This window comes from Chlorocebus sabaeus, chromosome 12, assembly GCF_047675955.1.
Source record: "Chlorocebus sabaeus isolate Y175 chromosome 12, mChlSab1.0.hap1, whole genome shotgun sequence".
Lineage (NCBI taxonomy): Eukaryota > Metazoa > Chordata > Mammalia > Primates > Cercopithecidae > Chlorocebus > Chlorocebus sabaeus.
The window spans coordinates 4776171-4804079 of NC_132915.1; the positions used below are offsets into that span (position 1 = coordinate 4776171).

Here is a 27909-nt window from a genome sequence, read left to right on the forward strand (position 1 = left end):
CAGTCAAATATTTATCCACTGGGGATAAGTAAAATAAAGGTGACTAATAGGCCCTCATTACCCCAGACTTCACATTGTGGGGAGTGACAGGGGAAGGGGTGGTGGTGGTGAAAAAGAGAAGCCAAGGAGTGTGCAGAGATTTAAAGCCAGACAGACCTTGGAGAACATGACAGCCTGGATCTCACAAATCAGAAGGACACAAACACAAGCCGATCAGAGAAAGGAGCCCTCCAGGCACAAAAGCTGGCCCAGAGGCCCAGGGCAGAAGCTACCTCAGTTCATGCAAGGCAAGAAAGGCGGCTGCGCTCAGGAGTGAGGAGCCAGCAGTCTCAGATCACGGGGAGGAAGCAAGGTAAGCAGTTGGGAATTTATTCCAAGTCTGATGGAAAGCCAGTGGGGAGTTCTAAGCATGGGAGTAGCACAGTCCAATTGCCATTTTTAAACATTACTTTGGCTGTTGGGAAGAAAATGGATTGCAGGGGAGCGAGAGAGCAGCCAAGAGCCCCACCAGGAGGCTGCTGCCATTTACTGACCTCCCAGTGGAGAGGCCAGGGCCAAGCAGCCCTGGCCTCCACCCATGCCCATCTCCAGGTTACAAGCCGTACCTCCTTTATAACAGGGCATCAGCACAGGCCACGTTTCCCTGTCTATCACCCAGCCACATACATAGGCAGCCAAAGCCAGTGCCATGCCTCTGATCTCCAATGCCCAGATCTCCAATAGCACACAGCAGACACCATGCTTGAATAAATAAAAGGTGCAGCTCCTAAGGCCACTTTCAATTTTGGAATTAGTCTTCTCAAATAAACAAAAAGTCTCCTTCCAGTAAGAGTCTCTTGTACATGCATTCATTCTTTCGTTAACTTATATGAAGCGAACACCACAATTTAAACGAGAGTTGGGGTCTATTCCTCATACTTCTACTTACGATTTAGTGCTTTATAACCTCCACAAGATGGTCATTATGAAGCAGGCTTCAGGCTAACAGCTTATAAATACTTTTTTTCCCAATTTCAAATCTCTGAATTAACTTTTGATCTTCCACAGGCCGAACGTGGTAGCTCATGCCTGTAATCCAGCATTTTGGGAGGCTGAGATGGGCAGATCACTTGAGGCTAGGAGTTTGAGATCAGCCTGGCCAACATGGTGAAACCTCATCTCTACTAAAAACACAAAAATTAGCTGGGCATGGTGGCGCATGCCTGTAATCCCAGCTACTCAGGAAGTTGGGGCACAAAAATCACTTGAGCCTGGGAGGCAGAGGTTGCAGTGAGCCGAGATCACACTACTGCACTCCTGGGAGTAGTGTGGGCGACAGTGCTAGACTCTGCTCAACAACAAAAAAGAATTAAAAAAAAAAAAAAAAAAGGTCGGGCGCAGTGGCTCACACCTGCAATCCCAGCACTTTGGGAGGCCGAGGCGGGCAGATCACGAGGTCAGGAGATCAAGACTATCCTGGCTAACATGGTGAAACCCCGTCTCCACTAAAAATACAAAAAATTAGCCAGGCATGGTGGCGGGTGCCTGTAGTCCCAGCTACTTAGGAGGCTGAGGCAGGAGAGTGGCGTGAACCCGGGAGGCGGAGCTTTGCAGTGAGCCGAGATTGCGCCACTGCACTCCAGCCTGGGCAACAAAGCAAGACTCCGTCTCAAAAAAAAAAAAAAAAAGGCAGAGGTCAAGAAAAGAGAAACTACAAATATACTGCATTTATGAAGTCACTTGCAGTTGTGGAGGCTCTTCTATGTCCTCAGGCAATTCTGTATTTAGAAGCAGATATCTCAGAGCTGCCAAGACATCAACATCCCCTCGACCTGCTGCCTCATCTGCACGATGCCGTCTGATTCTGATTCTTCTTCATCCTACGAAGGCTGTTAAGTTCTCTTCCTCCTCAATATTTTCAAGGATTGCTACTGAGTCTGCCCAGGAATTTTGGCTATACTTACTGGCATAACTACAGAAAATCATGTTTCAGAAACATAAACCTACAAGATTATATGGTGAATATTTAAACCTATTTGGATTATCACATGGTCAATATTGATCACAGGCTTTTATTTACTTACCTAAGTAATGTGGTGGATGAAATGACATAGGCTTACTAGTCGCTGAATAATATCCAATTGCTCTCTTAAATCGAATAACTTTGTCATCTGTTCTAGACTGAAATAAAGGCAGGAAAACCTTCATAAATGAGTGTGCCACTGGTCATGTGTATCACAATGTTTTTATAATTCAGCATATGTATAATATTCTGCAGCTTTTCAAGAGAAGAATTTAGAATGACATTAAAACTTTCAGGGAAAATCAAGAGATTATTACAAAAGAATCAAACCAAATGTGAACTTTTTTAAAGCAATGTAGTTATAAGAGCAGAACTCCAACGTGGTAGTCAGGGCCCTGGGTTCTAGCTCTAGGACTTCTCTGACTTCCACTCTGCTCGGTCTCTGGTCGTGCCCAGAGATGAATCTCAAGCCATCTGCACCAAGGGAACGGATGGCAGTGACAGACTGGGGATATGCCTACCCAGGGTTTCAGCTTTTTTTTTTTTTTGAGACGGAGTTTCACTCTTTCACCCAGGCTGGAGGGCAGTGGCGTGATCTCCGCTCACTGCAGCCTCTGCCTTCCGGTTTCAAGCGATTCTCCTGGCTCAGCATCCGAAGTAGCTGGCATTACAGGCGCCTGCCACCACGCCTGGCTAATTTTTGTATTTTTAGTAGAGACAGGGTTTCACCACGTTGCTAGGCTGGTCTCAAACTCCTGACCTGGTGATCCGCCCACCTCGGCCTACTAGAGTGTTGGGATTACAGGCGTGAGCCACCGTGCCTGGCCAGATTTCAGCTCTCCAGAGACACGGCAGGAGTTTCACAGAGCCTTGCCTATTCTACTGATGCCAACTTGTTGGCATACCTACTTCCCGAAAAAAGAAGAAAATCCCTGACCATCACCTGAAGAAAACAGACAAATCAGAGATTTATAATGCCATATGACTGACTTGATACAGTTCATATTCTGAAAACTCTGAAAAACAGATTCTATTAAGCTCGAGAACTTATGAGCAGCAGACCTCACCAACCGTCTAACTGAATCTCCCTCCTTCTATTCAGGCTGGAAAAGCTGGGTGAAGCAGCTGAGACTTCCTGGCTGGCAGGGACCATGACCAGGCTACCTCAGCCTCGGCCTTGCAACCTGCAGCTTTCTTCCAGTGGCCTGAGCAAGAGCTCTCAGACCCATCCAGTCAGCTTGCACCCACAAGTCCCCTTCTTCCAAACCTGGCCACACTACTATGTAAAGTCGTATCCCATGAATCTGGTTTTTTTTTTTTTTCTTTTACCTGTGAATGCTGGAAAACATCTTTAGCTATGGCATCCAAGTCAGAGGTGTCCTGAATGTTGCGTACATAATCAGCAACGGCTTTGATCACTACGTCGCAAGGTGGCAAGACCAGCTGGTGGGCCCGGACCTGAGAAAACAAACACAGGTGTCAACAGTGGATGGTGAGCAACCAGAACCAGGCTAATCTGAATGCAGGAGCCAGAAATTCCAACAAGGAGCTACTATCTAAGATCTTATCAGTGCCTGATGATTGTCCACCTGTGAGATCTTGGCCCTAAGACTTCCCTGAGCATTCACATTTTGAAGCTCAAGAACGAGATTTTCCTTTCAGTGGATGAAATACAACTCAGCTGCTTAAACTGTGTTGGGTGAAAAGAGCATCTGACAGCCTTCCACCACTTCTGAGAAGTCCAAGACTTGTTTGCAATTAATTCCAAGCCCAGGACCTGCATCCATAACAAGTGAAGCACAAAGCAGCCCAGAAAGAAGGCTTGGAGCCACCACTCGCTCCCTTTCTTTCAACACCAACCAATAAAGATGAAGGCCTGCACCAGTAGGACCTTTAGATTACAGCCCAGGATTACCTGAAACTGTAAGCATAAATGCAGTTACCAAGTTCTTGAATCCACCTTCAAAGGCCAACTGCAGCTCTAACTGGAGAAAAATGGAATCACTACCTGTTGAGGGGCATGTTTGAGGAAAGTGACAAAGAATATCAAATAAAGTGTAGGAACATCTCATTAGCCAAAAACAGCTGATACCAGAAAAACATAAGTTAACAGGTTGAAAAGAAGACTAACCACATAATAAGAGCTTTGTGGTAGGCAGGACAATGACCTCCCAAAGCTGTCCACATCCTCCTCTCCAGAACCTGTGAATATGCTGCATTACGTGGCAAAATTCAACGAAGGCTGCCAGTCAGCTGATCTCCAAATAAGAATCCTATCCTGGATTATTCAGACAAGCCCAAGGGAATCACAGGGTCCTCGAAATTTGGAGAAAGGAGGCAGTGATGCAGCATGACAGGGCCTTAGATACTCGAGGCTGGACAGGTCAGGATCCTCCCGAGAGCCTGCAGAGGGACCAGCCCTTGTATGTTAATATACAAGGGAATGAATGTTGTCTTCATGCCTGCTGACACAACATTCATTCCTCATTCCATAATGGATCAAGGAGTAATTTTGACACTCAAGTCTTATTATTAAAGAAATACATTTCATCAGGCTAGAACTGCCATAGAAAATGACTCCTCTGATGCATCTGGGCTAAGCATATTGAAAACCTTCCGGACAGAATTCACTACTCTAGATGCCATTAAGACCATTCATGATTCATGGGAGGAGGTCAAAACATCAACCTTAACAGGAGCTTGGAAGACTTGATTGATTCCAGCTCTCATGAATGGCTTTGAGAGGGTTCAAGACTTCAGTAGAGGAAGTCACTGCAGATGTGGGGGAAATCACAAGAGAACCAGAATTAGAAGTGGAGCCTGAAGATGTGACCAAATTGCTGCAACCTCATGATAAATCCTGAATAAATGAGGAAATACTTGTTATGGACAAGCAAAGAAAGCAGCTTTTTGAGATGGAATCTACTCCTGGTGAAGATGCTGTCAAAGATGTCAAAATAAAAGCAAAGGATTTAGAATAGGACATAAGCTTAGTTGATAAAGCAGTGGCAGGGTTTGAGATTAACTCCAATTTCATAAAACATTTCTACTGTAGGTAAACTGCTATCAAATAGCATCGTAGGCTACAGAGAAATCTTTCATAAAAGGAAGAGTGAACTGATGTGACAAACTTGAATGTTGTCCAGTTTCCTGAAACTGCCACAGCCACCCCAACCTCCAGCAACCACCACCCTTATCAGTCAGCAGCCATCAGCAAGACCCTCCACCAGCAAAATGATTCCAACTCACTGTAGACTCAAGAGATCATGGCATTTTTTTACACTAAAGTATTTTTGATTAAGGGATGTACCTTGTGTTTCAGACGAAATGTCATTACACACCTAATAAACTACAGTACTGTATAAACATTTCTATTATATGTACTGGAAAACCTAAAATTGACATGACTTCTCTGTCATTCCCCTCCAGGCCCCTGCTCTCCAAGGCTCCATGTATGTAAGGAGGTGGCTACAGAACAGCAGAGTCCCCTTTGGTAAGTGCCTTTGCCTTTCCAAGTCTCTGTGAGTGAGAAATGCACAAAACAGGGACATGTTCCAGTGAGTCATAACGGTGTATTAGGTTACTGTTATTTTGTTGTTGTTGAGGATCACGATGATATATTAGCTAACATATCTTAGCTAGACACTCTCTTAAGCATTTTATGTATAGTACTGAATTAATTCTCACACATCTATCATGGCAGCCCTTGTTTGTGTTAGCGATAGTACCCTCCACAGGGTCCCAAGTGGTCAGTTGTGGCCCACAGGCCACTAGCAAGTGGAGGCAGAGCCCTTGGCAGCCACGGAGGGCCTGCTGCCCACCACACAATGGCTACTCAGCTGCTGCTGGGCCCCCTGTAGGCAGCAGTACTAGTGATGTACAGAATCCTAGAACTAGTGCCAGTGAACCTATGGAAACCCTGCGTGATCTGGGCATGCACTGCTGTGGTGGCCTTCACGTTCATGACGCACAGTGGGAAGAAAAGAAGAGTCAGCTCAAAGGTATTCAGCCCAGGGTGAGGTCCATAGAACGGCCAGATCCAAGATGCGGCTAGCACCCCAAGCTGGTGGTGGCCTAATGTTGCCTGTGCCAGAGGCCAGTCCTCGATCACTCCAAACCCCCTGCTTGAGAGTTCCAAATGAAACACGCAGGTCTTCCTACCAGGACCTAGGTGAGCTTCTGAAAGAGCACAGAAAAGCAGGCCTCCTGGATTTCCCCAAGTGACTGAACAAAGCAGGTCTCACATGCTTCACAGCACGATGGAGAAGATCTTCTGGGGCAAAGCACAGACGATCTGAATGACAGCACTGACCACTGGCAACCTGCAGAGCTGCCCGACCAAGAAATTGTGAGACGGAAGCAATGCTTGCAGACAAGAAGGGGAAGATGAAAAGGCCGGAGCAAGCACAGACAATAATGGAAGAGGCCATGAATGCTGGAGTGAGGTGAATGACCTCCCTGTCTCACACCTCTCTAAGCATCCTGCATCTGCTGGAAAGCAGTAGAGACCATGTGAAGGATGGAGACTTGGAAATGGAGGGGAACAGGGAAGCAGGATATGGTGGTCCGCTAGCATCCTGGTTACAAGTTCCTCCAAAGAATGTGGATGGTGATGCTGACTTAGGTGCATCCTTCAAATGTCCTGAAGGAAAGACTGGAGCAACAGATAAGCAACTGTGGGAAGAATTCCAAAGGAGTAAAGAACGCACAGCACAAATCCAAAGTCTGATGGGTGAGCAGGCCTGTTTGCAGGGCACAAGGGCACAGTTGGGGAAGGAGCTCGCAAAGCTGCAGCTGAAGCTTCCTGCTCTGCCTGAACTGCACTGAGAACCCATGATGGGGCCTCAGTAGGAGTTCACGCAGGAGGACAGCTACTGCCTGGACCTCGATCAGAGACTTCGCAAGGTGCACTAGTACTTAAACTGCATGTGTCAGACCTGTAACCACTAGGAATTGAAGGAAGACACTTCTAGTTTTCAGAGGGAGATCCTCTTCCATAAGAAAAGGGCCCAGGAAGACTGGATGGCTGCCGGACCCACTGAGAGCGCTCCAGGAGTTCCAGGAAGAAAATGACCACTTCAGACAGAAGCTGGCTGACTGCGAAGCCAAGTTTCAGCCTTTCCCAAATGGCCCTTTGGCTCCTGGGACTCTGCCCAAAACCCACAGGGCCTGAAAGCCCCCGGGGGACAGTGGGCCCCCAGGAGGGAGGCAGGTCACCACGTGAGGGCTTGGGTACAGAGCACCTGCCTGTTATCTCCCTGTAGTTGGGTCCTGGACACTCACAGACTCGGCAGAACATCAGCCGGTGCTGCTCCCTTTAGAGCACATTTGGGTACTCTCTTGTTAGTTTAGCTACCGTTCAAGAGTTGATGCTGAAACTGCTCTCATTCAACTTTGATAGATAGCATTAGGATTGTAAGGTACTGTTCATCAAATGAAGAATGTTTAATGCAATTCTTACAAATACATTGATTCCAACATCTTTGGGCCCTCCAAAATTATATAGGATAAGTATTATATTTTCATTTAGAGAAAGGGTCCCTCTTAACCTCAACATCACTGTGTTTGATATGGATGGGAAGGTTTAAAACAGAGTTGTTATTAGAAAATAGTACATTAAATTGGCTGGAATAAACTTTGGTTTGAACACAATGCCAAAATACACTCAAAAACAAGACCATACCACTCAAAGATCATATTTTTAAGTTTGGTCCTAACCTTTGTGGTTTAATTTAGGGAGGTGGACATTTTGCCACCATTGCTTCTTATTTTGCAACAGGCACCAGCACCCGGAGAGCCTGGGCCTTGCATAGCAAACGAGTCAGCCTCCCGGGCCAGAGCAGGCAGGAACAGCAACAGGCTTTCCCCAGAAGTAAAGAAGTTCATAGAGAAGGGTGCAGGGCCTCCTGTCTCCCAGGGGCATGTGCAGCCCATGACGATGGCTTACACCCATGACACCACAAGTAATTGGGCAGCCCTGCTTCACTCCCATCCCACTTCAAAAGAAAACAACAGAACCCGCTGCTTTTGTTCCTGTGGATATCCTTGTCATCACTATCCCCAGCCCTACAACATGCAGCTAAAAGATCCTTGAAGTAAACAGATGCTATAATTAAAGTGTCCCCTAAATCCTTCTGAGGGGCTCAATAACATCAAACATGCCACCTCTGGTTTAACGCCGAAAACACTGGCCCTTTATAATTTGCTGACCATGCAGCTACCTTCCCCACCAGCCACCCTCCACCACCCGACTCCGCAGGCGGCTCCGAGCCTGTGCAGAGAGAAGCTTGCTTCCCTCCTGGATGGCTCCTAATCTAGCCTTCTCAATCCAATCCAGGATGAGCTCCCTGACGTCGTCTTTAATCCTTAGGGTCAGGACCTGGTGTGCATTCGCTAGCCAGGTGCAGGAGGAGTCAGAGGTGCTGTCCTAAAGGCCTGGTCACATCAACAAATCCCACCCCTGTCACATGAGAAAGTGGCTGGAGACAGAAATGCAACACCAGAGGGACATATGGATGGACTTTACATGAGACATTTTAAATTGAAGAAGATGGATAGATTGGAAAGTTGGACATATGTCTTTATTTAAATATACCAGGGAATCTTGGTACTAAAAGGTATTCTAGGATAAATCCTTTAGAAACTTGTTAAATGTTTTAACATGATAAAAGCATATATGTATGAGAAGTTAATTTCTATGCTATCTATCTACATAACCCTATACATACACACACACACACACACACACACACACACACACACACACAGCCCTGTATAAACACCACACACATGAAGGTAGTTATCAATATACTTCCAACTGGGAAAAAACACATCAAGACTTGTTCATCCATGAAAAGCGTCATCAGCAGTGTTGCTAACTTTCCCTGAGATTCTAAAATAGCACGTGGTTCATCTCATCACAGCAGTAACTACACAGGAGGGTTACAGTAATGTGTCCTTGCCTATTCATAAAAACAAAATTAACACTCAAACTAAACAAGTGAAGTGTCTGCTGCTTAGAGACAGCGTATAAAATATTGTAATTAATGTCCCATTTATTTCCTCCTCAGCTTTCTTGAATCAGTTTTTTAAATCTTAGCCCAAATACTTAACATTAAAAAAAAAAAAACAAAAGTCAAATAAATTGTGACATATCTAGAGCTAGAACCATATGTACATTCTATCTCTAAGGAGAGTAAGTAAACTTAATTAACAAGCAAATGCTTATGATCAATTGCTTTTTTCATGTCACTGCGTAGCAATTTCACCAATTGTGACTGAAATTTTACCTGCTTTGTAGGTCAAGAAAATAATTTAGGACTGGGAAAGACCTCTGAAAGATTCAGCTTACCCCTTTGCTTCCAGGCAGAATCATTAAATAATAGATACTGTTTGGGTAGAAACTGATGATTGTCTCTGTGCAAAAATATCCTCTTATGTCAAAGATTTTCACTTTTAGCTCATCTTTCCCCAAATCTCCTCATCATTTCCTACTGAAAAACGTGTTCTGCAGTCATCATTGACAGATGGACATAGCACGCAGGGCTTTGCTGAATGCAGAATGCCACCAAACCTGACCCAGACACGCCGCAGGGCTATCTCCCTGACATGTCACAATCCATGAGCGGTGGCACCCCGTTGTCCCCTATGACAATCTCTAGTCCTCTGGCCACTCTTGACAACCTTTGTTTTGTTTTTGCTTTTTTTTTAAAAAACAAAAACAAAAACAAAAAACCTCCAGGAGGCTGCAATCTTGGAGTTGGGTCAGTGGTGTGGACACCAGCCTGGCCACACTACTGGGCCTGTTCCCCAAATGGATGGTGCTGGGAGCACTGGCTGGACTTCTGCTGTGGCCATGCAGGGTGAGCCTTTGGCCTCGTCGCCAAGCAGCTTGACACCCCCAGGTGTAACTTTCAGAACAAGCAGTAGGGGTTCTCACTGATCTATCTACCAGGCCTGTGTTAGGGGTGAAGAGTGGAGGCTGGCACCCATACTACATACTACAAGGACAAAAAAGTCCATGGAAACCCTGTCAGGCACGTCCTCAAAAGGGACTTCAATGGGAAGCCCTCAGTGAAGCTGCTTGGTGGCTACTCCAGACAGAAAAGATCTTTGACGCTTTAGAGTCACTGATTTCAGTGAATTATTTCAGGCACTCAAGGGGCACCTTAAGGAAGCTAAGAAATAACTACACTATAACGACATTTGAAATCCAAAGAAAACAATCTCTTCCTGGTTTCTGAAAGCAAAATAAGAAATAATTTAGCCCCTCTTAAAGAAGCATTTATTTATTTATTCACTGTTTTCTAATATTTCACTGCTTAAAAATCTGCAGTCTCACTCTTGGTTATATCTTTAAACTCAAACCTTTTTTCTTCAGCTGTGAATTCGTTTAAATGAACTTACCTTGTAATATTCCAACTGCTAAATCAAACCCAACATGCCACAGTACTCAAAGGATTCAATAAAATCCAGTATTCCTTTTCATGTAATACGTTGATTGAAAACTCTTTCAAAGCTCTCTAACATGTACCATTAGACAGGATCATCTGACAGGGTCTAACCTAATCTCTAAAATCCACTCGGTCATATTCCTGTGGGATGTATAAGCTAATTAAATATACCATACAAAACTATGATTAAATGATTTTGAGACTGTTGGTGCCACTGCTCCCAAAGTGTCTCTTGGCTGCTCATTTAAAATGCAAATGAATATAAATGCAAGTTTCACAAAGTATCATTGCTGAAGCAGAACTGATCCACTTCATTACCAAGTGGAAAACGGCGAAGGGCAAGTACTCTGCATTTTGACAATTTCAAGGAAGGGAAACGGAAGCTCAATTTGGCCAATATTCATTCATGGGTGACGCCTGTGCTAGAAAACAGGAACACAGAACAACCCTTCAAATTTCCTGACTTCGAGACGCTCACATTCTTCTTGGCGACAAAACGTTGCCCCAGTCTCTCAGGGAGCCCCCGAGAGGACACAGTGGAGCACAGGTCCGGGGGCTGAGGAGGCAGAAATGCTTCCTTGGTCATCCAAGGTGGGTGAAGCTCAAAGTGTGGTCCTCAAGAAACTGTCACCACCACAGTCCTTGGCCCCAGCAGTCTGTGCTTTCGACCAAGCCCTCCAAGCTATGGAATCAAATGCACCCTGCAGGCCCATGGTTTTCTACTATAACAGTCAAGGGAAAGGAAAACACGTAGACCCTAGAATTGTCAGATACCACTAATAGTCATGCCTTCAAAATTCTTGAAACGTTATGACATATATCAGTATTCTGTACACATTTGCCTAAATAAAGATTTGAAAGGCTGTTAAAATGCAATTAATCACAAATAATGTTAAGTGTGATCATCACTCCAAAGATGGAAACTGCTATGCACGTATACTGAAGTATCTAAAGGTTTTAAACTGAACAAAGAAAAGTTATTCATTCCATTTTATAGGCCTAGAGCCTGGGCTCCATCGTGCAGTGACAGGATCTCTTTACAAAAAGCTGCCACCAGTCCAAGGAGGAAAGTGTCGTGTACTGTGGTCACCTTCCCTTCTCGGGGGAATACCTGTCATGTATTCTAATAGTTTCGAAGGCTGTGTACCCAGGCCGTGCCCTAAGGATGCACACTCGATTTAATCCTCACAACTCTATGAGTAGTCACTGTTTACGTCCCCATCTTATAGAGGAGCTTACTAAGTACCCACCACAGCCAACCAGGTGAGTGGCTGAGTGGACTCTACACACTTAGCCACAGCACTGTGGTCTTTTTATCTTCCATTCGAAATTGCGCCTTTTTTTAAGTGTTGAAATGTGCTTATTTAATGAAAAGATGGTAGACGGTGAATTCCTTTTTCTTCCAATATTCTTACTTAGAAAAATTAAGAGTTGGCAACACAACAGTAGTCTTCCAACTTCTTTTTTTTTAACAGATACGTGGAATTCAAATCACTGCTACAGATGAAGAGAGTGACTGAGAAATTCTAAACAGGGGAATGATGAGATCAGACCTGAATTTAAACAGATCATTTTGTGAGCCATGTGGAAGACGGACAGCCGAGGAAAAGATCAGCAAAAGGGAGGGTCCATGGCTCCCGCATGAATCCCAGCAAGCAGTGACTGAAACAGAAGTAAGGAGAGGATGTGGCAATTCAGGAAATATCAAAGCAGATGCAGGAAGGGGAAGAATCAAAGATGACTCCCAAGTTCTACCGTGGATGACTGGCAGGGTCACTGGTGGCACTAGGTGGCAAGTACAATACAGGAGGACAAGCCAAGTTAGAGAAGATGAAGACATCTGTAGATCAGAAATGCCAAATCTGACGTGCAGGTGCACATCCAAGTAGAGAGGACAGGGTCGAGAGCTCGGTAAAGGGGACTTGTCTGGAGAAATACATTTCAGGGTAGATGAGACTTCAGCACAGATCTGCCAGGAGAGTGTGAGAATCACAGTACAGATGGAACCCGTAGGAGGCAACAGAGGCGAGGAGGAGGAAAAGAAAGACTACAGCACACTGACATGTGGAAAGCCAGGCGGGAGGGCCCCGGTGAGGAGAGGAGGAGTATGATGAGGTGGAAAACCAGCCACAAGATCAGCTCTCACGGGCATCCATGGTCTTGACAAAAGCAATCTTATGACAACAAGATTCAAGGGAAGGAAGTTAAGTGTTGGGGATGTGACAGGAGCTACCACAAGATGGTAGTCAGAAGAATATGGGGCAGATCTGTTCATATTTACAAACTGAGGGCCAAGAACCAAGAGAGAGGGAGATATTACACAGAAGTCCCACCAGATGTGTTCAATGACAAAGGTTCAAGAAGGCCAGGAATACTCCAGTGTCAGGCTAGAAAAGAAATAAAAATGGGAAAATAAATGTGTAGATGAGGAAAGAGAAGTTGAGGAGGACCACGCCTGAAGGTGTCAATACTCTGGCAGAAAGAACCTGCTAAGAGAAAGCAGTGTGACACTGAGCAGAGGCCCAGGAGAGTGACGAATGTTCACAGTAACTGGGAAGGAGAATAGAATGATACTGCCCACATAGAGGGGCTGCCTACAGTCAGACACCAGCATTTTTCAGATCAGTTTTACTGAAATATTTCGCATGGAATAAAATCCCATCAATTTTAGCATATAATTCAGTGAGTTACAATACACACCTCCAATAGTGTAACTACTATCACAATCAAGAAAACATCACATTCCCATCACCCCAGAGTCCTACTGTGTCCGTTTCCCACCGCAGTCCCAGACAACCACAAGTCTGCCTTCTCTCACTATTGTTTTGCCTTTTCTAGAGTTTTATATAAATGTGATCAGACAGATTTCCTTTGGGTTTGACTCTCTGCTTAAGACAATACTTTGAGATGCAAACTTATTGCAAAGATTAGTAGTATATTTGTAAATCATGCATCTAATAATAGACTTGCATCTGGAATATATTAAAAATCATTAGAATGCAGGCCAGGTGCAGTGGCTCACGCCTGTAATCCCAGCACTTTGGGAGGCCGAGGTGGGTGGATCACTTGAGGAAAGGAGTTCAAGACCAGCCTGGCCAACATGGTGAAACTCTGTTTCTACCAAAAATACAAAAATTAGCTGAGCATGGTGGCGCATGCCTGTAGTCCCAGTTGCTCAGGAGGCTGAGGCAGGAGAATTGCCTGAACTTAGAAAGCGGAGGTTGCAGTAAGCTAAGATCATGCCACTGCACTCCAGACAAAGGGAGGCTCTGTCTCAAAAAACAAAAACAAAAACCCTTAGAACTCAATGATGAAAAGGCAAATAACCCAATTTCAAAATGAGCAAAGGATTTGAAGAGGCATTTATCCAAAGAAGGTCTAAAAATGACGAATAAGCACAGCAAAAGATACTCAACATCATCAGTCGTCAAAGAAATGCAAATCAAAACAAAAATGAGAAACCTCATTAAGCTCACTAAGATGGAGAAAATAAAAAAACAGACAATAACGAGCATTGGTAAGGATGTGGAGAAATCAGAACCTTTACACGTTGCTGGGGGGAATGTAAACTGTGCAGCTGCTGTGGAAACAGTTTCATGGTCCTCAAAAAGCTAAGCATAGGTCAATTACAGTGGCTCATGCCTGTAATCCCAGCACTTTGGGAAGCCAAGGCAGGCGGATCACTTGAAGTCTGGAGTTTGAGACCAGCCTGGCCAACATGGTGAAACCCCATCTCTACTAAAAATACAAAAATTAGCCGGGTGTGGTGGCATACACCTGTCATTCCAGCTACTCAGGAGGTTAAGGCAAGCGAATGACTTGAGCCTGGGAGGCAGAGGTTGCAGACAGCCAAAATCATGCCACAGGTCTGGGCAAAGGAGTGAGACTCCAAAAAAAAAAAAAAGAAAGAAAGAAAGAAAGAAAAGAAAAAGGAAGAAAAAAAAAATCTAAGCACAGACCTACTACATGACCCAGCAATTCTACTCCCAGCCATATACCCATGGAAAATGAAAACATCCACACAAAACTTATACACAAATGTTCATAACATTATTTATAATTGTCAAAAGGTAGAAATAACCCAAGTGTCCACCAACTGATGAAAAGAGCAATAAAAATGTCATATATTCACACAATGGGATATCATTCAGTCATTTAAAAGAAAAAAAAATGCAGTAGGCTGGGTACGGGGCTCCTGCCTGTAATCCCAGCACTATGGGAGGCTGAGGTGGGAGGATGCTTGAGGCCAGGAGTTCAAGACCAGCCTGGGCAACATGGTGAAATCCTGTCTCTAAAAAAAAATTAAAACATGAGCCCAGTGTGGTGGTATGTGACTATAGTCCTAGCTACTAAGGAGGCTGAGGCAGGAGGATTGCTTGGGCCCAGAAGTTCAAAGTTACAGTGAGCTATGATCGCGCCACTGACTGCACTCCAGCCTAGGAGAGTTTCTTTTCTTTTCTTTCTCTTTTTTTTTTTTTTTTTTTAAAAAAAGGAATAAAGTACAGATACATGTTACAACATGGAAGAACCGTGAAAGCACTATATTCAGTGAAAGAAGACAGACACAAAGACCACATGTTGTGTGGTTTTATGTGGTGGCGGGCGCCTGCAGTCCCAGCTATTCAGGAGGCTAAGGCAGGAGAATGGTGTGAACCCTGGAGGCGGAGCTTGCAGTGAGCTGAGATTGCGCCACTGCACTCCAGCCTGGGCAACAGAGCAAGACTCTGACTCAAAAAAATAATAATAATAAATAAATGTCCAGAATAGGCAAATCCATATAGAGACAGAAATCATATTAGTGGTTGGCCAAGGGGTTGCAGACGGAAAGAAGTGGAGAGTGACTGCCAATGCAGACATGGCTTCTTTTTGGAGTGACAGGGGCTAGAGTCTCAAAGACACAGCAAGAGGGTCAGGAAGAGAAGGTGACCCTGGACAAGGGCTGTGAGCAAGAGATATAAGAAACCAAGATGCTGGACATAGCTGGGACTGCTGCTAGCAAGCCCTCTGCTTCTTTTTATTTTTTGTTGAGATAGGGTCTTACTCTGTCACACAAGCTGGAGCACAGTGGCACAGATCAAGGCTCACTGCAGCCTCGATATCCCAGGCTCAAGCAATCCTTCCACTTCAGCCTGTCAAGTAGCTGGGACTACAGGGGCACGCCACCACACTCAGCTAGTTTTTTTTATTTTTTATAGAGATAGGGTCTCACTATGTTGCCCTGGTCTCGAACTCCTGAGCTCAAGTGATCCTCCCACCTTGGCCTCCCAAAGTGTTAGGATTACAGGCGTGAGTCACCATACCCAGCTCAAGCCCTCTGTTTCTGACCAAGAATGTCTTGGAAGGAACTTGCCTGGCACAAAATCTGGTGCCAGATTTGGCTGGGCAGGGGGTGGCAGCAGTTCCCAGGCAAAATGTCTTAAGGGTGATATTCTCTAGGTTGAGGAGCCCTCGGTGTACAGTTAGAGTGCAACAACAGTGTCTGATCTGCCATAAGTGGACGGGGAAGACATGGGAATAGGACTAGGACACGGCACTAATTCACACATGTGTCACCATGGCATTCAGAGGAAGGTGACTATGCTAAGCAGAAAGTGATGGAGAAAGCCTGGTTAGAAACAGGGCTGACATTATGAACAGGGTAGGAAGTAAGCTAGAAAATGTTTACACTCTCATTTTTAAGACTGACATTATGCTGCTTAATTAAAATAAAACTAGAGCATTCTAGTTCTAAGCACAGTTAGCAGGCCGGGCGCAGTGGCTCATGCCTGTAATCCCAGCACTTTGGCAGGCCAAGGTGGGTAGATCACCTGAGGTCAGGAGTTCGAGACCACCCTGGCCAACATGGTGAAACCCCGTCTCCACTAAAAATACAAAAATTAGCCCGGTGTGGTGGTACATGCCTGCAGACCCAGCTACCTGGGAGGCTGAGGCAGGAGAATCACTTGAACCCAGGAGGCAGAGGTTGCAGTGAGCCAAGATCGCGCCACTGCACTCCAGCCTGGGTGACAGAGCAAGACTCCATCTCAGAATAATAGTAATAATAAAGCACAGTTAGCAAAGACACTATTACTGAGCTTCTCTTTGCTTCCTCTATTCCAGGTCTCTCTCCCAGAGATACCGTAAGTGCCAGCACTACCAACACGGTATCTTTCAGATCCCATTCAGACTGTGTCTGTCTTTCCCTTGCTGGCCTCTGTTCCTGCTCCTGCTGGCAGGGTCGTCCATTCCAGGTCAGTCGGGAAGAATTCTGCTTGGCAGTCCCACTCACTCCATGGGAGGAGCCAAACTAAAAGCAATCCTGTAACAAGGAAGGAGCACAAACCTCCCACAACTTACATCCCTTTCTTCCCAGCAATATAACAGGAGACCTACTCCTAATCTGTGAAAAAAAGACAGAAGCTGGGTGTGGTGGTGCGCACCTGTAGTCCCAGCTACTTGAGAGGCTGAGGCAGGAGAAGGAGAATCAATTGAGCCCAGGAGTTTGCATCTGTACTGCACATGATCACACCTGTGAACAGCCACTGCACTCCAGCCTGAGCAACACAGCGTGACCTTGTCTCTTAAAAAAAAAAAAAAAAAAAGAAAGGGAGAGACAGAAAAACTATTCTTGAGCCCCAAGAGATTCCAGCAGATTCCTCAGAATTCTAAGCTTTCCAGTTTTATTTTAAAACAAACAGGGAACAGAGAAGGAGACTGACTGGAAGATATAAACAAGCAGAAATTCTTTTGAGTTCAGTTTGTATTTTAACTCACTTCATTTAACAACCCCATATATAAATTAAAAGGGGCAAAGAACAAATTTCTTATCAAATGCAGGTTTTCAAGACTTAAAGCTTAAAATCCAGTACAATGAATCTGTATACATTAACCATTAAGAACATTTAGCTAATGTCACACACATGATGCATCACATGCATGATGATGGATGGTGACAATGATGACACCACTAGCAAGATAGACATTTTTATTACACTTCGAAGGATCAAATATCAATCTGTTTAAAGTGGTTATCTCTGAGAAGTGGGATTATAAGTACCTTTCATTTTCACATGACATATTTTTGTACTGATTAAATTTTTCTAATTATTTTAATTAAAAAAAGAGAATTTTAAAAAAGATAACGTAGGCTTCTAGTCAAGACAGTAAAAATGCAATAGACATATGAAGACTACAAAGATTAATAAAATCAGAGGGTTCAGTCAAACTACCTCATCTTGTCTGTCTCTCCTTTTTCCCCAATATTTAGACTATGTTTAGAAAGCAAAAATAAAGAAACAGAAGAATGTTTTTAATCTACTTACCTTCCAGGCCCCTAACATTATATTTTCTAAAGCTAAATAAGTAACTCAGATTTTAGGAAGTTTTTCTTAGCTCTTACTAAACTATTATATAATGACTTATTAAGAAAAAAATATATGAAGTGAACTTCAATTAATACTAACATGTAAGGAGAAATTCCTTCTTTGGAGGGTTCATAGAATCAGAACCACCCCCTCCCGCTATGACAATATAGGTGAAAGTCAGAAATAAACAAAGTCCATCTTTCTATTTATTTACAGTTTATACCCAACTTAATTTTTTAAAAAAAGATTTCAGAAAGATCAAGTCATCTGATCACCAACCTATCTCCAGCAAGGTTACATGGTATACGTCACACACAGTGAAGCCTCAAAGTGCCTGAAATGCTACAGCGCTTCTCAGATGGAAGCTGGCTCCAGGCACTGCATGAGACCTACCAGCACCTCTAGCCCTAGTCCGGACACAGGCACCAGGCACAGCGGTCACTAGGACCACAGGCTGAGCAGCAGCTGCAACAGCCACCGACGTGTCCATCTGGGAAACCCAAGAAAAAGGACTGTTCAGTTCCTCTCTGTCTCGAAGGGCCCTGATCTACTACTAGACTGGTTCACTGTGGGGTCTGCTGTGCGTTCCAACCCTGGAGGTGACATGGTCCCTGTGATGAGAAGGCCAGACTGACAGCCCTACCATCGTTGCTCCTGGAGATCCTGATGCTACCCTCCTCACTACTCTCTCAGAGCCAGACCCAACTGCTGGCCCTAAAGGACATGTTTTAAAAGTACCACTCAATGACTTCTGGTTGAGGACAATAAGACATAAAAAATATAGTTAAAGATACCCCTGGGTAAAATTTAAGGTGAATGGCCGGGCGCGGTGGCTCACGCCTATAATCTTAGTACTTTGGGAGGCTAAGGCAGGCGGACTGCCTGAGCTCAGGGGTTTGAGACGAGCCTGGGCAACAGGGTGAAACCCCGTCTCTACTAAAATACAAAAAATTAGCCGTGCATGGCAGCAGCGTGTACCTGTAGTCCCAGCTACTCGGGAGGCTGAGGCAGGAGAACTACTTGAACCCAGGAGGCAGAGGCTGCAGTGAGCCGAGATTGCGCCACTGCGCTCCAACCTGGGCAAGGGAGCAAAACTCCATCTCCAAAAAGAAAAAAATGGAGGTGAATCTAAAAGGTTTCTTTTTTTTTTTTTTTTTTTTTTTGAGACGGAGTCTCGCTCTGTCGCCCAGGCTGGAGTGCAGTGGCCAGATCTCAGCTCACTGCAAGCTCCGCCTCCCGGGTTCACGCCATTCTCCCGCCTCAGCCTCCCGAGTAGCTGGGACTACAGGCGTCCGCCACATCGCCCGGCTAGTTTTTTGTATTTTTTAGTAGAGACGGGGTTTCATCGTGTTAGCCAGGATGGTCTCGATCTCCTGACCTCGTGATCCACCCGTCTCGGCCTCCCAAAGTGCTGGGATTACAGGCTTGAGCCACCGCGCCTGGCCTAAAAGTTTTCTTGATATGGCCTGATAGATTGCCGCTGGTACACGGGTGGCTCAGGGAAAGATAAAGCTGGCAAAATATTACCAAAAATAAGTGAATCAGAGTGGTAAGATGATAAATACACAAAGACATTTAAATCAAAAGGAAGAAATGCCAGGGCTAGGAATGAGAGGGAGCTCCTAAGATGATGCAGAAGAAAGCAAGTGTACTTTAGGGGAAGCTCCGAGAGAGGATCATACAGAGAAGATGGCGTTCCATGGATGACAGTGCAGCCTGGCCCAAGGCCCAGCCTGGCCCTAGGACAACCAGATGATGGGGTCAGAAAGGGCTGGAGGAAGACAAGTACTTCTAGGGGAGGCTCACCACGCAGAGATGGGGTCTTTAAAAAAGACTGGGAACTGCAGAGTAGACAGAGTAAAACGGACTAAACCTAACTAGAAAGTAGAACTGCAGGTAGTGAAGTCTCAGGAAAGGGTCAGCCCACATAAAATCTGCAAGCTGGGGTGTCCCAGACAAGGAGGCAGAAGGAGCTCAAAGGGCTCAGTGGTTGGGAATACTTGGCAATCACAAACAACTGGCAGGGATGGAAACTCAAAATATATGAAATTGAATATGAAGTTCAGGAACACAAAAACCATCAAAATGAATACAATGACCTGACACTAAACAGGTCCAACTTAAATGTTATTATATCCAAATACGAGGTCAATAGAATGTAGAACACCCAAGTGACAAAAAGCCTTCTATAAAGTGTTCTAAAAAACCCAAGATTCAAGAAAACCAGAGGCAACAAGAAATTATGTTTTTAAAAAAATAAATCCAGCAAACATCTATAAAACATACTAAAAAATTAAAACAACAAAATGCCCACCCAAGATAAAAAATTTCCGTACCCAGTTAGGACACAAAATCATACAATTTTTAAAACCCCAAAAAGCACATTTTGAAAAACTGCTCACCTAGCAGGTGTCTACAGCCAGGCGACCCTGCCCAGGATGGACTGCCATAGCCACAGGCCCCCTCTGATGAGCACGGGCCACACCAGCTATGCAGGGCACCCACAGGCTCGCTAAACCTTATGACCAGGCAGACTGCATGGCCGACCACTCCCAGGGCACAGGAGGAGGTAGGCATGGGGGCACCACCTGAAGGGACACAGAGGCTGGGCTTGGGACTGGAGCCCATGCTCTGTAGGCTCAGCTCTCTGGGTACCAGGCTGCCTGACACCTTCCATTTCTCTCATGCAACACGGCCAGCCACACCAAAACCATCAAAGGAGCACAGCAGCCCAGAGCAACACAAGCAGTGGGAGCCTCTTCGAAAGACCAATATGCATCTAACCCACTTTTCATTACTGTAAATACAATCCCAAATCTTCCTAATTATAACACTGAGTCCAAAAACACATTGAAAGGATATTCAATGTATTTTCCTTATTAAAGATATGACCCTTTGAAGAAATACTGCCATTGGAAAAAGTTTAAATGAGCAGGGCAATGAGATGCACTCCTGGAACGCCTTCCCCATTGTTTGGGAGGGAGTGTACATTCCAGGAGTGTATCTCAACTCTTTCTGGTACATAAGAGATTCTCTTACATTTCCAATCAAACAGAGTAACTTACTTACAGCAAAGTAAGGTAAACGCAGCCTCAGCCTTGGGTGCCTGTGCAGCCCTGGGGTTTTTCCCATCCTGGCCCAGCCCGCTCTGTATCATCTGCTGCCAGGCTCCCTGCTCTGCAGGACCTGGGCCTGGGTGGAGACAGAGGTCACACTCCAGCCCAGCCTCTAGGCATCTCCAGGACGACAGTGAGGAATCTCAGCAGCCAGGTCTCCCGAGGAATAGCGAGTAACACATAACTCTTGTTTTCTTACTCTCATTATAGAACTGACCACATCTTAGACACTCCCTGACCCCTGACACCATCCTACAATTTTACATGTTACATGAAATGGCCCAACTGTTCTGAACATAAATGAAATATTCTTTGCAACTAAACCTAAGAAATTCGACGCCCACCTTAGTAGCAGCTCCTAAGGTTACCACTGACGTATAAAAAAGTCACCTTACATCCTATTCCCTACTGCCTTCTACCAATTTTAGGTTCTAAGTATGTCTAACATTGCAAACATAATCTAGTAATAAGCATGATCTACTACTAACTAATAAAGCTGGACAAAACAGAATGTGGCTCCCGTCCTAGCTTTCCTCTTTGTAGACATTACCCAACGATTTAACAGTTGTTCTTCCCTGTGCTTCTGAGCCCCCAGAGCCCCAAAGCAGACGTGCTATTCTTTCAGCACACCCCAGGGCTGTGGACACTCAGGGAGGACTTCACAATTTCTAACTGATGTAGCTGGTTCAACGACAGTCGGAGAGTTAAAAATTCACAGTGAATGAATGAATGCATGTAGTGAAATTTGTAAAGACACATGTTTAAAAGATAAGTCTAAGAATGCTACTTATAAACAAAACAAATAAAAATTCACAGTGCTACCAACATACTGAAGATTTGGAATCACATAAATTATCAACTACTAATGACTTCCTATCCATTGTATTTTGTGATTTTCATCAGATGGTAAAAAGAGAAATTTTCTCATGATTTTTATTGGTTCCCTTTCTAACACAGTATACTAGAAAAATAGCTGTTAAGGACACATGATTTTGCATCCTCAAGCTTAAGCTTTCTTGGTCCATCCCTGTTATCACATTATATTTGTACTATTTTGCCAAAGTCAAATTTATTATTGTTCACAGAGGGTTGGTGTTCTATGAAGTTAATATCTAATCAATTCAAAGCACCTTTTAAAATGCAATACCATAATCTTAAACCTCTCATCATTTCAACACAATACAAAAACACAAAGAATATTTCAGAAAATAACTCAGAATATTGTGGAGATATGTAACAACTATCCAAATTTTCAAAAGATGCTATTGGTTTTATAACTGGGAAAAAAGAAAGAGACTAAATAGCAGGTGTGATACATACAATTCTGCAGCACATCCATCAGTCATGTTGATGGGGAGAAAACCACATCCAATTTCCCCATGTACATGAAAATTACTGAAATGGTGCTGCATACAAAAATGTGAATGAAGGGTCAAAACATTAAAGTGGGCCAGGTACGGTGGCTCACACCTGTAATCCCAGCACTTTGGGAGGCCGAGGTGGGTGGATCACCTGAGGTCAGGAGTTTGACACCAATATGGCCAACATGGTGAAAACCCCTCTATTGGCTGGGCACGGTGGCTCAAGCCTGTAATCCCAGCACTTTGGGAGGCCGAGATGGGCGGATCACGAGGTCAGGAGATCGAGACCATCCTGGCTAACACGGTGAAACCCCGTCTCTACTAAAAAAATACAAAAAACTAGCCGGGCAAGGTGGCGGGCGCCTGTAGTCCCAGCTACTCGGGAGGCTGAGGCAGGAGAATGGCGTAAACCCGGAGGCGGAGCTTGCAGTGAGCTGAGATCCGGCCACTGCACTCCAGCCCGGGCGACAGAGCGAGACTCCGTCTCAAAAAAAAAAAAAAAAAAAAAAAAAGAAAACCCCTCTATTAAAATACAAAAATTAGCCGGCATGGCAGCAGGCGCCTGTAATCCCATCTACTTGGAAGGCTGAGGCAGGAGAATTGCTTGAACCCGGGAGGCAGAGGTTGCAGTGAGCCAAGATCTCACCCCTGACTCCATCCTGGGTGACAGAGCAAGACTCCGTCTCAAAAAAAAAATTTTAAGTGGCTAACAAATGCAGTTTCTGAACTTATCTCAAAACCAGGTGCACTTGCATTTCAGGTTTGACTTTAAAATCCTACAACTTATCAAGTCATCTGAAAAACAATTTAGGATTTCTTCTCCAATATGCCATAAAAGTGCTCAGTTAATATCAAAATGCATCTATAAAGCTTGACTGGATCCTGATTAAAAAAAAAAAACCTATAAATGACTCTGAAAAAATCTGAATATGAACTTAATATTAAATAATATTAGACACTGCACTCCAGCACAGGTGACAGAGCAAGACCTTGTCTCAAAAAAAAAAAAAAATGATATTGGAGAATTATTATTAATTTAGTTGATGTCATAAGACTAATAGGATAAAGTAACAAAATGTCCTTATTTTTAGGAAGTGATGGAGCAAGCTGAAGTGGTGGAGCAAGCTGACATTTCCATGGGTAAAGTGTTACATCTGCAACTTACTTCCAAAGAGTTTTTGTTAAACAAAACACAGACATATACTTTATGGCAAAATGTTTATAATTGTCAGACTAAGATGGTGGATATATGGATACACATTCTCTATTCTTTCCATATTTTCTTAACAAAATTTAGGAAAAACAGACATGTATTGATGTTATTCACCTGGCAATAAATTGAGCTGGTTTTCCAATAATTCTTCAAACAGCTCTTCACTTCTAACCCTGTGACATATGAAGCAGGGCTAGTTTAACTTAGACATACACATATAGCCAGAGACCTTGGGAGTATCTCACCCCTGCTCTTCAAAACAAAATAAATCTTGTAGGAAACAAGCCTTCATTTGTGTCTCGCTTATAAAAGCATAATTCTTAACAGAGCTACTGAGCACAGGTGCAGTGCTCTCAAGTCCAGCTGATGACACGCGGCATTACCCCAATCCGCATTTCAGTCATGGCATCACTGGGAGCTTAGGGTCCAGATGACAGATCACATCACTTCATTCATGAAAACATACAGGAGGGATTCTATGGCCAGAAATGTAATTTTTAACAAGAGAAGAAAAACTAATTTTTGAACAAGAAGTTGAAAACAATCCATATCAAACTCTGTTAGGGTGAAAAGGAGAACATTTTATAGCATGCCAGAAATGAAAAAGAAAAAGAGTTTGAAATAGCAAGGAACAAAATGAAAGGAGGAAAGGAATTCTACTTAAGCTTTTGGGTATGACCAAAGTTAAAGGTAAATTAAAATGTAGAAGAAAAACTCCCATTTGAAACTAGCCACCAATTAAAATTGTTTATGGAGGGAGGGTAATTACGACAACATTCAGAATTTTACAGCTCTTCAGAAAACACCCAATTTAACCGCCACCCTTTACTATAAGGAAGCAGTCCCAGGGCGGGAAGCAGATACAAAGTCTAGGTCCCCATCTTCCCATTTGCCCAAGTCAAGAAAGGCATTTGAGCCTGACAAATGATCATTGCAATCACAAGAGTCACTAACAAGTCCAAGCTGAAGTTTTCCAGTGCCTTGTGCCAATCTCACTCATTACTCCTATGCTCACATCAAACACAGACACCTTCCACTGTAGAAAATCAGAGTTAAGTGCCTCCCTCTCTGATGTCTGTTACTATCACAAACAGGAAGGGAATCAAAAGAGAGAAAAATAATATTAAGTTTTAATAAAACAGCATAAATGGATCATTTATCTAATGAATTTGAGTCTCCCCCATCATCCAAAAGCTTTAGATTATTTTATAATTGTAGAAAATTAGTTACAAAATGTATCAACTATGCAAAAGATGTTGCTCTAAGTGACAAGTAACTATACTACCTAGAGAAAAAATTAAAATTTTTAAGTAAGAAAATTAATATATAAAACATCAGCTCAAAGATTTCCTTCTATCTAGGTACAAGGCACAAAGAATTCCTTAAGGGAAATTTTCAAGGACATTTATACATTTACCTAACATACAGGTGTTGAGAACAAAGGATGGTAGCATTGTTGCTTGCTTTTTAAGGCAGTGCATATCCTGAAATCATGGGAAAACATGATATTGCTAACTTTGTAGCACCACCAATAAAGGGCCTAACATGTTATTAAAGTAATAGCAGGCCGGGCACAGTGGCTCACGCCAGTAATCCCAGCACTTTGGGAGGCCGACGCGGGCGGATCACGAGGTCAGGAGATCGAGACCATCCTGGCGAACACGGTGAAACCCCGTCTCTACTAAAAATACAAAATATTAGCCGGGCATGGTGGTGGGCGCCTGTAGCCCCAGCTACTCAGGAGGCTGAGGCAGGAGAATGGCGTGAACCCGGGAGGCGGAGTTTGCAGTGAGCCGAGATCGCTCCACTGCACTCCAGCCTGGGTGACAAAACATGACTCCGTCTCAAAAAAAAAAAAAAATAAAAATAAAAAAAACCCGTAATAGCAAACTCACAGTTGATTATTACAAATGCTAGAAAAATAAAGTGAAATTTGTACCTTTAGTGAGGCTAGTGGATGTTCTGGACCAAGTAAACTCCAATGAAAGGAAGCCAGATCTTCATCAGGCAGAATGTGATTTCCTGGAACATAAACATGGATAACATAAAAGCAATCATCTTAAGTGACACAGGGAAACATTTAAAAGCACTGCATCTATAGTAGAAACCTTTCAAACAGAAACTGAGAACGACTCTTCATCTCTTCACATAAAGCAACATACAGCAGGCAGAATCCTTGCAGCTGCCTCAAGAATGATGGGAATTTCTAGTGAAGTCCCAGCAGCATTCGACCTAAAAACTGCATAAAACTGAAGCAACCTCACAGCACAGTATTAAAAATAAACATCAGTTTGCAAAAGGTCAGTCTGACCATGTCAGGCTATCAAACACCAATTAGATTCAAGTTTACATTTGTTCATGAAATGGCTGTGGTTCAAGCTTTCATCTGTTCATGAAATAGCTATGGTTCAAAATTACATAAAAACACCAAATGTGAAACCTGCACAATTATAAAATCTTTCTTAGCAAGATTAAATGACAATGACTGCTGATTGTAACATGAATCAACACCCTTCTCCCATAATTTCCATCACCACCCACAAACATATGTGAAAAGGCCCATCCTACAATAATACTCATGAGGCTATTAAGCTGCTCATCCTATCACCAGTGCTGTCACAGTCTACAAACAAAACTGTATTCAATGGAGAAACTGTATTTGGGGGGAATACTCTACTTTCACAATCATGTTCGTATGCCTGGTATACCTGATCTTTAGTAGGTTAGCTATCTCACTGAAATCTCCAAGCAGTAATTTCCTAAACAACTGTGATTTTTATAACATGACTTAATCACCTCCACATTATGATAGTAGATTCATTGATTTGCTACTAACAGAAGGCAAAACAAAGTAAGACCATTCGGAATATTGCTACATTATAATATAGGTTGAGCATCCGTAGTCCAAAAATCCAAAACGATGCAAAATCTGAAACTTTTTCAACATCAACATGATGCCACAAGTGGAAAATTCCACACCTCTGCTCATAAGATGGGACGCAGTCAAAAGGCAGTCAAAACTTTGTTTCCTGCACAAAATTATTTAAAATGTTTTATAAAATTACCTTTAGGCTATGTGTATAAGGTATATATGAAACATAAATGACTTTCACGCTTAGACTTGGGTCCCATCTCTAAGATACTTCATTAGGCATATGCAAATACTTCAAAATACTTCTGGTCCTAAGCATTTCAGATAAGGGACACTCCACCTGTATTCCAAACACACAAACACACAATCCAGAGGTACTGAACTCCTGTGATGTCCAAATGAGCAAATCTGAACCGTAACTGCCCAGGTTTGCTGTGTTTGATATTGTTTTCCTCTGTTAAGGGATTGCATGGAATTTCACAGTGAAGAATGAAGTGTCTGGCCAGGCGCGGTGGCTCACGCCTGTAATCCCAGCACTTTGGGAGGCCGAGACGGGCGGATCACGAGGTCAGGAGATCAAGACCATCCTGGCGAACACGGTGAAACCCCGTCTCTACTAAAAAATACAAAAAATTAGCCAGGCATGGTGGCGGGCGCCTGTAGTCCCAGATACTCGGGAGGCTGAGGCGGGAGAATGGCGGGAACCCGGGAGGCAGAGCTTGCAGCAAGCTGAGGTCGCACCACAGCCCGGGCACCACAGCCCGGGTGACAGAGCGAGACTCCGTCTTAAAAAAAAAAAAAAAAGAAGAATGACACATCTGAAATTTTGGAAGCTTCAATTTGAAATAATATTAAGGCAACTCGAACATTAGTAACAGTCCCTGTGAAAAATTGGGTGAAATACTTAAATGAATATTCCAACATTCCTAAAACAAAATACTTTATAGAGCTATACTTTCCATTACAGAAGGGAAAAGAAAAATAAGCTTTCTCATTTGAGCACAGTGAAACTTTTCCAGCCTGGCCAACATGGTGAGAATTAGCCGGGTGTGGTGGCACACACCTGTAATCCCAGCTACTCAGGAGGCTGAGGTATGAGAATCACTTGAACCTGGGAGACAGGCTGCAGTGAGCCAAGATCACACCACCGCACTCCAGCCTGGGCAACAGAGAAACTCCATCTCAAAAAACAACAATGACAACAAAAACTCAGGAGCTTACCTATAACTTCACTAAACTTTTTGAAGAGATTCCAAGCCCTAAATTAAACTGACAACATATTGCAACTGATTTTGTTTTTATTTCAAAACTTCACAGACTAACAAGCTAGAAAAGTATCAGTTGGCATCATTTTCCAAATACTATATTCAATGTTTCTTCAACAAGATAAACAGTATTCTTCCATTTATCAAATGAGCTAAGGCATCCATATTCTAAGAGCATATGATTTTCACATTCAAAGTCAATTAATATGCCAAGTTATTTTGCACAGCATTTAAGCAAATATGGAACTTTCCATATAATGTGACACTGCCATACTCACTTTTAA

The 27909-nt window shown here is 43.6% G+C and overlaps 1 protein-coding gene across 3 annotated transcripts in view; it reads right to left on the reverse strand.

Annotated features, from left to right (window-relative positions):
• FAM120A (family with sequence similarity 120 member A) overlaps positions 1-27909 on the reverse strand; it is a 115643-nt gene that overhangs the window by 65366 nt on the left and 22368 nt on the right. For all 3 annotated transcript variants that reach the window (XM_007969793.3, XM_073021440.1, XM_007969791.3), the window contains exons 3-5: positions 25428-25510; positions 3332-3460; positions 2064-2160 (exon numbers count right to left, since the gene is read on the reverse strand). In XM_007969793.3, coding sequence (XP_007967984.1) covers positions 2064-2160; positions 3332-3460; positions 25428-25510 — 309 coding nt within the window. The remainder of the gene's footprint in view (positions 1-2063; positions 2161-3331; positions 3461-25427; positions 25511-27909) is intronic.